This window comes from Chiloscyllium plagiosum, unplaced genomic scaffold (assembly GCF_004010195.1).
Source record: "Chiloscyllium plagiosum isolate BGI_BamShark_2017 unplaced genomic scaffold, ASM401019v2 scaf_6900, whole genome shotgun sequence".
NCBI lineage: Eukaryota > Metazoa > Chordata > Chondrichthyes > Orectolobiformes > Hemiscylliidae > Chiloscyllium > Chiloscyllium plagiosum.
In genome coordinates this window covers 25442-35435 of record NW_025214153.1, presented here as the reverse complement: position 1 = coordinate 35435, position 9994 = coordinate 25442, and the positions used below count along the sequence as shown (strand labels likewise).

The following is a 9994-nucleotide window of genomic DNA, read 5'->3' as shown; positions in this document are numbered from 1 at the left end:
GGCTCAGTGTGAAGATGGACGGTGACTCACGATATACGAAGCTATCCCGGGCCCTCTCTCCATCACCGCTCAGGTTTAGGGCCCAGACGCTGAGTAACTGTCCCAGGATACACTGGCCGACATTCGGAAGGGGAGAAGCCTGTACACAAAGTTTAATCACTTCCTCGGTCAAAGAGCCATCCCCCAGGGATTGAGCAGGATTGACTGACACTCCTCCACATCTGGGTTCAGGTACGATGTAGGCCTGGGACCAGCACTGCCCACACCTTAGACTTTTCTCATTGGGCCAAGTGAAGCTCAGTGCCTTCCTACGACTTACTGCACCTGTCTGGACATTCCCAGTCCAGCCCGAACCTGACATTCCTGGACTATCTCGGTCCTAAATGGACATTCCCAGTCCATCCTGGCCCTCACCCGACATTCCCAGTCCACTCCGGCCTTCATCTGACAGTCCCAGTTCACAGTGGCCCTCACATGACATTCCCAGTCCATGCTGGCTCTAACCAAACATTCCCAGTACATTCCAGCCCTCACCCAACATTCCCAGTCCACACCGGCCCTCACCTGATGTTCCCAGATCACTCCGGCCCTCACCCAACATTCCCAAACCACCACTACCCTCATCTGACATTCCCAGATCACTCTGGCCCTAACATGACACTTCCACCTCACTCCGGCCCTAATCTGACATTCCCAGTTGAATCCTGGTCTCAATGTGGCATTCCCATTCAACTCTGGCCCTCACCCGACATTCTCAGTCCACCACTGCCCTCATCTGACGTCCCCAGACCGCTCTGGCCTTAACCTGACATTCCCGGTCTATCTCGGCCCTAACCCAACATTCCCACTCCTGACCAGTATTTCAACTTTACACAAACTTCCAGCCGATCAGGTCCACGTTCTGCAGCCTCATGGCAATGGTGTTGGAGAGAACTAAACCACGATGTTACTCGGCTTGAAACCGCTGACGGTCCTCAGGGAACTAACTCACCAGGAGATCGCTCTGCTTTCTCAGGTAAATGACCAACGTGGGGGAAGGGGAAAGATCCCACTGCCTTCCCAGGTAACTGACTGCCAAGGGGGAAGCACAGCTCCCGAAGGGGGGACTCTCTGACCTGTGCTGTCTGCACCAACGCTTCTGATAGTTCTTCGATTTCATCCTCGCTGTTAAAAAGACTTTCATAGTCACGGTATGTCCAGGAAGCAAACAAAATCCGGGGAACTGAAAGGGCAGAACAGAAACAAGAAAAACAAAATCAACTTTAAAAAAGCGTCAAAGGGACTGTACAGGCAGTGGTACAGTCACACAGTGAGCAGCGTACAGCTCTGATCACTCAGCCTGAATGTACAGGCAGTGGTACAGTCACAAGTGAGCAGTGTACAGCTCTGATCACTCCAACCTGAATGTACAGGCAGTGGTACAGTCACACAGTGAGCAGAGTACAGCTCTGATCACTCAGCCTGAATGTACAGGCAGTGGTACAGTCACAAGTGAGCAGTGTACAGCTCTGATCACTCCAGCCTGAATGTACAGGCAGTGGTACAGTCACACAGTGAGCAGTGTACAGCTCTGATTACTCCAGCCTGAATGTACAGGCAGTGATACAGCCTTACCGACCACACTGTTATCACTGGGGACAATGTTATCTAGATTCTTAAGAAAATCGTTCAACTGAACCCCGGTAAGAAGTTTCATACTGTTGTAAACCAGAGTACTGAGGTGTGGGTTCAAGCTTACAATGTACAGTGTACACACAGATGCCTTTTCACTGAGGAAATGTGTGGAATGGATTGTCAGGGAGATCTGGCTGAATCATTGAGGAGATAACAACTCAGGGAGAGATATTAATTCGGGGACAGGCTGGATGGACTGTTGAGACTTCTTTTCAATTTTCAGCTCCTTAAGTTCCCAAAGGAAAAGCAGGTCGGGGGTAGCATGACTTTGAGAGTCTGGTGAAATTTGATGGAATCTGCGATCATTAACTGACGAGAGAGGAGATGGACTTCTTTCTGAAGCTTTCCAGTTCCCACGACAAATTTCAATTTTAAATTGCAGCTTGAAAACAATCCAATCAAGATGGCTGAACATTTGCAACTAGGAGGGATCGCCTAGACCAACACACAAGGCAAAACAATGTGGCACTCTGCAGGCTATTTTGCCCATTCAGTCCATGCCAACCTTTTGCACACCAATCCGATCAGTCCTATTTCCTCATTCCATCCATTTATTTCCCTAGAGTGTCGACTCAGATTCATAGAGATGTACAGCATGGAAACAGACCCTTCGGTCCAACCCGTCCATGCCGACCAGATATCCCAACCCAATCTAGTCCCACCTGCCAGCACCCGGCCCATATCCCTCCAAACCCTTCCTGTTCATATACCCATCCAAATGCCTCTTAAATGTTGCAATTGTACCAGCCTCCACCACTTCCTCTTGCACGCAATATTCCAACAGTGGCCTAACCAATGTCCTGTACAGCCGCAACATGATCTCCCAACTCCTGTACTCAATATCCCAACCCAATCTAGTGCCACCTGCCAGCACCCAGCCCATATCCCTCCAAACCCCTCTCGATCTAGACTCCCTCACCTGTGGTATTGTTCTGATAAATCTGCTCTCCACTTTCTGACAGAGCCTCAAGTCCTTCCTGAAAGTGTGGTGACCAGGATGCAGCTCAGTATTCGAGCTGTTGTCTGAAGTAAGATTGAAGATGCAGTGTAACTTCCCGACATTCATACACTATAATCACCAACTGTCATTTAGACTGCAACTATGTACTGTAATCGGAGGGAGAGAGTGAGAGTGCACTGTATTGTATTATCTACCAGGAATTCAACTGGAAGGCAAACCCGGTACTCAGAGACGGGAGAGATTGTCACATTTTGAGAGTTGGAACACAGGCCGGGGTAAGGAAACAGGCAAATTAAAAAATACCTTACTCACCAAAACGGACTGCTTCAAATTCTGCTTTCACATTCTTCATCCACCCTGTTCATCAATAAAACACGCACAAGCAAGGGGTTAGAGACAGGAAGGATGGTTACCAAAACCAGCTGAACCAATTCCCTCTACAATAAGTCTCCTCCATCAGAAAGCAAGTCAAAGATGGCCAATTATACATTTTCAGCTTGCGTTTTTTTTATAATAAGGCTAGCCAACATATAAAGTAGCTAGGGGGATGTAACACACCAGTACGGCCTCTCTGTCAGAACGGACGGTTTAATGTCACTGACTCATGTGTTTAACAAGAAAGCCTTCTACTTGGGGATCAGATGATTACCGTGTGTCAGCATCACACAGTCCAGGCCTGCCTTCCATGTTAACCTTTCTCATCATATCACCACTGGGCTGCCTGCAGCTACATATAAACTCTCAACTAAAACAATTCTGACCACTTCCTTTGAGAGATATTCCCAGTGTACGGTGGGAGGACCTGTCTACTCAAGGCCCCTCTGCCTTGTGCTGCCAAAGGTTGTTTGCGTCTGTTGTGCCCACCGGTTGCTGGAACGCTAGACAGCTGGCTCCACATTGCCGGCTGATCAGACCACCCCAGTTCCTCACCTCCTCCCCCATTCTTCACTCCCTGGCTCTCTGGTACGACTGTAATTTCTACAGTGAGTTCCCAATAACCAGCCCCAAATGACTCAGCCAGGAACCAACTAAGGTCAGTTGGCCCCTGGACATGGTCTGATCACTCAACCAATTGGCAGAAATGGATATCCAACCAGACAGCTGGAAAACCCATCCAGTAAGCCTGGGCTCAAGGATTGGCCAAGTTGGGTGAACAAAGAAGAGTACAGCACAGGAACTGGCCCTTCGGCCCACCAATCTAAAAGCCTTTTGCCGATAGGCCTCATAGCCATCTGTTCCCTGCCTATTCATGTATCTGTCAAGATACCTCTTCAATATTGCCTCCACCATCTCCTCTCACTGTAATCTTTTGCAAAAAATTCTGTGTCTTATGATCCTGCTCCACCCGATGAAGGAACAGCGCTCCGAAAGCTAGTGCTTCCAAGTAAACCTAATGGACTATAACGTGGTGTTGTCTGGTTTTTAACCTTGTTCTCCTCAGTCCAACACCGGCTCCTCCACATCATTAACTTGTGATTCAGATTATGCTATTTGAGGCTGGGCCATGAAATTACAGTGACAATACTTCAGAGTCTTCCCTTGGCTGTAAACTGCTTTGGGACTTTGGATGTGAAGACCATTTTTGTGTTGTCCCATTCAGTGTCTTGATTAAGCCAATGTTAGTTAAATCAGAACTTCATGATCATACCTCTACCTTCACCAGCCTGGCCTGTTGCTGAAAATTAACTCTACAGGCGATGATCTTAGTTTCTAATCACCACTTTGGCCCATCTGGTATAGAGACACAAGCCCACACAATATTTCACATCAAGTCTGCTCCACAGTGACCAGATTGTGTTGGGAATGTGATGGGAAGGTTGTGAGGCAGCGGGGTTAAAGTTAACATAAGAGTGTTCGATACAAAGTACAGATCAAGATAAAGATAATACCTTGGTCGATGTCGTGGTGGCCAGTGACGTAATAAAGCTGAACTCCCTTCCTCTGGATCTGAAGCCAAACTGGGGAAATTAAGGTGAATTTACCACCAAAGGTCTTAGTGATTTCATAACCGTGGCTGTTCCACTGAAAAACAGAGACAAGAATTGAACCGGGTCAGTAGGAGAAAGAGAATTATGACACGAGGCTTTGAGTGCGTCTCTTGCTGCTGAGTGTACCACCAAAGCTGGATTGTGAATAAATTCCTCTGGCCTCTCATAAAACAGAACAATGTCAACCGACAAAACACTCTAGGACATCTTTTCCCTGCTATCATGATGGCCTCAGCTTCCTTCGTTACTGAATGATCAAACAGGCTCGAGGGGCCTAATGGCCTACTCCAGTTTCTATCTGATGGCCAGAATCGGTAACAATATTCCCACTGGGATCTAGCCAGTGTTTGATAAAGGAACCTGGACTTCCTTGTGTTTGTACTCTGTACCTGGGAAACTGTACTCTGTCTCTTTATAAAGCCATCAACCACACAGCTGCGGGTATGGAGTCACGTATAGGCCAGGATGGCTGCTTTCCTTCCCTAAGTAAAATCAGTGAGCAAGATGGGTTTCAGACAATTAACTGTGGTTTCCATGGTCATCCTGAGACTTCAGTTCCAGACTTGTTTTAGTTGAAATCAAATTGCACAATCAGCTGTGATGGGTTTTGAACCCAGTCCCCCAGAGCATTACTAGCCCAGTGACAAGACCACTGCACCATCGTGCCTCCTCCCCTGCCACACCACCTTCAAACATTCATGTCCTTGACCCTTCAGCTTTCATGTTCTTGAACTCTCTTTAAAGCTGTGCCTTTTTTTATTATCTAATTCAATCTACCAAGATATATCACTTCATAAATCGCTGCACTAAATTCCAACTGACATATTTTACTGTTTTATAAACCTGCGTCTTGCAATCTATTCCAACCTTCACTGTTTATTACATTTCCAAATGTCTTACCATCTTGAGCTTTCAGATTATGTGCTACATGCATATAACCAAGTCATTAATGACTCCACAAGAACACCATTGTGGGGGAAGGCCTTGGTCTTTTTCCTCCTCCTGCTCTCCTTTCCTCTCCTCTCAGACTGGTGTCTCCTGGTCCGTTTTCCATCTCCACAGACTGAAATCCTATGGAAGTAACTCTATTACATGGCAGTTGGTCAAAAAGACACAACTGAACCACTTACCATCTCAATCACACTGCTACCTCCAAAGGTGACTTTCCTGGGTGTTGGTGCAACCTTCCTTCAATATCTTGCAAGTGAAATAAGGCTTTTCCAACTGATGCAGAGTTCATGTTTGTGTACAACCATTCTGGTCAACCGATCTCTCTTCAACAGTCTCGTCCATAGCGATGTACAGAAACAGACCCTTTGATCAAGGTAGTCCACACAAACCATGTCCCCAAACTAAACTAGTCCCAGCTGCCGGCTCCTGGCCCAAACCCCTCCAAACCTTTCCCATTCATGTCCTTATCCAAATGTCTTTTAAACATTGTAACTGTACCTGGGAATCCACCACTTCATCTGGGAGCTCATTCCACACGCTAATTACTTGCTGTGTAAAGAAATTACCTCTCATGTCCTTTTTAAATTGCTCTCCTCTCAAAGTCGTAGAGCTGTACAGCATGGAAACAGAACCTTCAGTCTAACTCAACACTGCTGATGAGATACCCTAAATTAATCCAGTCCCATTTGCCAGCATTTGGCCTTATTCACGTACCTGTTCAGATGCTTTTTAAATGTTATAATTGTACCAGTCTCCACCACATCCTCTGGCAGCTCGTTCCATACACACACCACCCTTTGTGTGAAAATATTTCCCCTTAGGTCCCTTTAAGTCTTTGCCCTCTCACCTTAAACCTATGCCCTCCAGTTCTGGATTCCATCACCACAGGGAAAAGACCTTGCCTATTTACCCTATCCATGCCCCTCATGATTTTATAAACCTCTATAAGGTCACCCCTCAGCCTCCGCGCTCCAGGGAAAACAGCTCCAGCCTATCCAACATTCCCTTGTAGCTGAAACCCTCCAAGTTTGGCAATATCCTTATAAATAAATCTTATCTGAACCCTTTCAAATTTTACAACATCCTTCCTATAGCAGGGAGACCAGAACTGCACGTGGTATTCCAAAAGTGGCCTGACTAATGTCCTGTACAGTTGCAACATGACCTCCCACTCTACACTCAATGCACTGACCAGTAAAGACAAGCGCACCAAACGCCTTCTTCACTATCCCATCTACCTGTGACTCCACTTTAAAGGAGTCCAGGGTTTCGCTCCCCAGGACTTTACCATTAAGTGTACAAGTCCTGCCCTGATTGGCCTTTCCAAAATGCAGTACCTCAAATATATTTAGATTAAACTGTATAAAGACAACCTGAGGCTGTCAAATACATTCCAGTCTGTAACTCACACCTAGTTATTCTGTTTATAAACCATCCTGAACCCATTGGTTAGAATCCACTTCTGGGCATCTGTTATTCCATATATAACCACAGCCCCACCTCCACCTCTTCTCTCACCCCCAACCAAACCCCACAATTAGATTCCAGTCTGTAACTCACTCCTGGGTATCTGTTACCTATATATAAATCACCCTGACTCCTTGATATATTTCCAGTCTATATTTCACACCGGGGTATCTGTTATTCTATATATAAACCACCCTGACTGCCTCGATTAGACGCTGGTCTGTAACTCACTCCTGGGTATCTGTTATTATGTATAAACTACCCCAAATCCTGCAAATAGATTCCAGTTTATAACTCACTGTTGGGTGTCTGTTATTGTGTATAAACCATCCCAAACCTCTCGATTAGATTCCGGTCTGTACCTCACTCCTGGGTGTCTGTTATTTTCTTTATATACCACTTTGAACCTCTTGATGTGATTCTACTCTGTAACTCACTCCCAGGTATCTGCTATTCCATATATAAACCATCCTGAGCCCCTCGATCAGATCACTCATGCACACCTGGTATTCTACATATAAAATTACTCTGACCCTTCAATTAGATTCTGTTTTGTAACTCACTCCGAGGTATCTGTTATTTTAAATATAAGCCACCCCAAACCTTTTGATTAGGTTCCAATCTGTAACTCACTCCTGGGTGTATGTTATTGTGTATAAACTACCCCAAATCCCGCAAATAGATTCCAGTTTGTAACTCACTGTTGGGTGTCTGTTATTGTTGATATAAATCACTCTGATCCCTCAATTAGATTCCGATTTGTAAATCACTCCTGGGTATCTGTAATTTCATACATAAACCCCTCCCCCATCAACCGAATCCCTTGATTAGATTCCAGTCTGTAACTCACTCCCATGTATCTGTTATCCCATAATGTAAACCACCCTCAACCCCTTGAGTAGATTCCAGTCTGTAACTCACACCTAGATATTTGTTATTCTGTGCATATACCACCCAGAACCCCTTGAATAGATTCCAGACTATAACTCACTCCTGGGTATTTGTTCCTCTACATATAATCCAACCCAAATCATCTGATTAAGTTCCAATCTGTAACTCATTCCCAGCTATCTATTAGCCTGAACAAACTAAAGCCTTACATATATCTTGAAGTGTGGAAAACAACGGATTGTAATCAATTTTTTTCCAGAATGTCTAGTGGAAACAGCTTTTAAAATTTTATCCTGAATAAGTGTGCCTTCCCACCAAGTTTGAAACTTGTTAATAATTCAGTGGGACACAAGTTGCATGGTTCCCCTGCCTGTGCGCGGTTTGGTTAAAAAACACACAGCACCTTGCTCTCCTCCCCCCCTACCCTGGAGAGGGACTGCACTAAACGGTCCAAATTAAGGACTCCACTGTTGACAGTGCTGTGTTATAACACACACACACACACTCCATTACTTACAGGTGTGACGTAGCCCAGAATGTCACCACTGAAGTGTCGCTCTACCATCTTGGCAGCGCAGTAACTCTTATGCTCCTTCAGAATATCTCTGGCCTTGGGATCAGTGACGACCAGCCCTCTCTCCTGCACCAAATGCTTCGAAGGTCCGGTCTAACAGAACAACACGGAGCTGTCAATCAACATGACTCACAATCGGGAAGCCTGACCATCTCTGATCAAGGGAGACCAATGTGTGGGACTGAGGGAGGGCTGTTGTAATGCTGTGCTGCCAGCTTTATTGCCAATCGCATGTCAGGTGAACACTTCCTAGAGGCACGCTAGCACCCTGAGGCACTCACCCCTTGGACCCTCCAACCACCATCTCACAGCGTGGGATGCACAAGGCTGAAATCTTGCTGACTAACACCTTTATTTGAAAAGAAAACTAAACTGTCAGAACAGGACAGAGTCAGATGGCATTGAATAAATCACATGCGATGAATGATCCACACAGTGTTTCTGACCATGAACAGCATTAACCAAAGGCTGCTGCTCTCTCAGTTGAGGCTCTGAGCCACACTGTTTCATGCACACAAAGTCGGAGAGGGAGAATGAAAGTCCAACTTTATGTTTAACACGGATGTGAGAGTCAAAACGATTGAAATTCAAACTCTCAATCTGCCCAGAGCTTTCCTCTGCTCTTACGTAGCTTTCTTTTTTATTTCTCTAGTGTCCCTCCTTTTCTAATGACGGCAGTATCTCAAAAGCACTGATGGCCACTCCTAATACAGGGCACATCCCCATCTCTATACATGGTTATAGTGGGAACCTGGGACGCCAACCAGGCTGCTCACCATATTCCAATACAGAAACCAGCCTCGTGTCCCAGGGCAAGTCCAGGATGGTCCTCACATGGACGTTTTGTGCTTAACCTTTCCTGAAACTGCCATCAGGCTTGGCTGTTCAAAGGCCGACCGTTCTGGTTTCGGGTCTAGCTGTTCAGGCCCTGGGCTGTCTGGTCACACCAGGAATGCTACCCAGCTGTCTGATGTTATCTATTTACTTCTCAGACCACTGCCCAGTTAGTTTAAACAACAGCATGCAGCAGAATGCTCCATAGGAAACACTCCTGGCTCTATTCCAGTGCAACCTGTTGACGCTGTAGAAGTCCTATAATCGCTCTGAGCTAGTGTCCCCAGATTCTAAAGCCCTCCCTCCTGCCACACGTTCCGACACTCTATCTCCCAGTTCCTATACTCATTAGCTCAAGACCTTGTTATATTTTTCTCCAAGCTCTCTGAATTCTGATAGCAGGACCACATTTTTATTTTTTTTTTTCAACTGTGTTGCTCCTTCAGCCGCGGAAGGTGGAAGTGAATGTTGGAAGCTGGGATGCGTGACAAGGAGGGGCCTGTTTGTCCTAAATCCTTCCAACTAAGCTGCTGTCCACCCGTTAGGCTTATCTTGTTGTCCACCATGTGCCATCCTTTGGCAAGTTATTTTAAAGAAACAACTCGCTCGTGGAAGATGACTGTCTCTGGGTGGCCAGCATTTCCTGCCTGTCCA

At 46.1% G+C, this 9994-nt stretch overlaps 1 protein-coding gene across 2 annotated transcripts in view; it reads right to left on the bottom strand.

Moving 5' to 3' along the window:
* Positions 1-9994, bottom strand: part of LOC122547822 (chitinase domain-containing protein 1-like) — a 27775-nt gene that overhangs the window by 4089 nt on the left and 13692 nt on the right. The window contains exons 1-5 of one of the 2 annotated variants that reach the window (XM_043686400.1): positions 9892-9921; positions 8450-8599; positions 4525-4657; positions 2948-2992; positions 1116-1222 (exon numbers count right to left, since the gene is read on the bottom strand). In XM_043686400.1, the coding sequence (XP_043542335.1) occupies positions 1116-1222; positions 2948-2992; positions 4525-4657; positions 8450-8599; positions 9892-9906 (450 nt within the window). In that variant the 5' untranslated portion in view covers positions 9907-9921. Of the gene's footprint in view, positions 1-1115; positions 1223-2947; positions 2993-4524; positions 4658-8449; positions 8600-9891; positions 9922-9994 lie in introns of those variants that run through there. The other variant, XM_043686399.1, reaches the window with a different exon arrangement.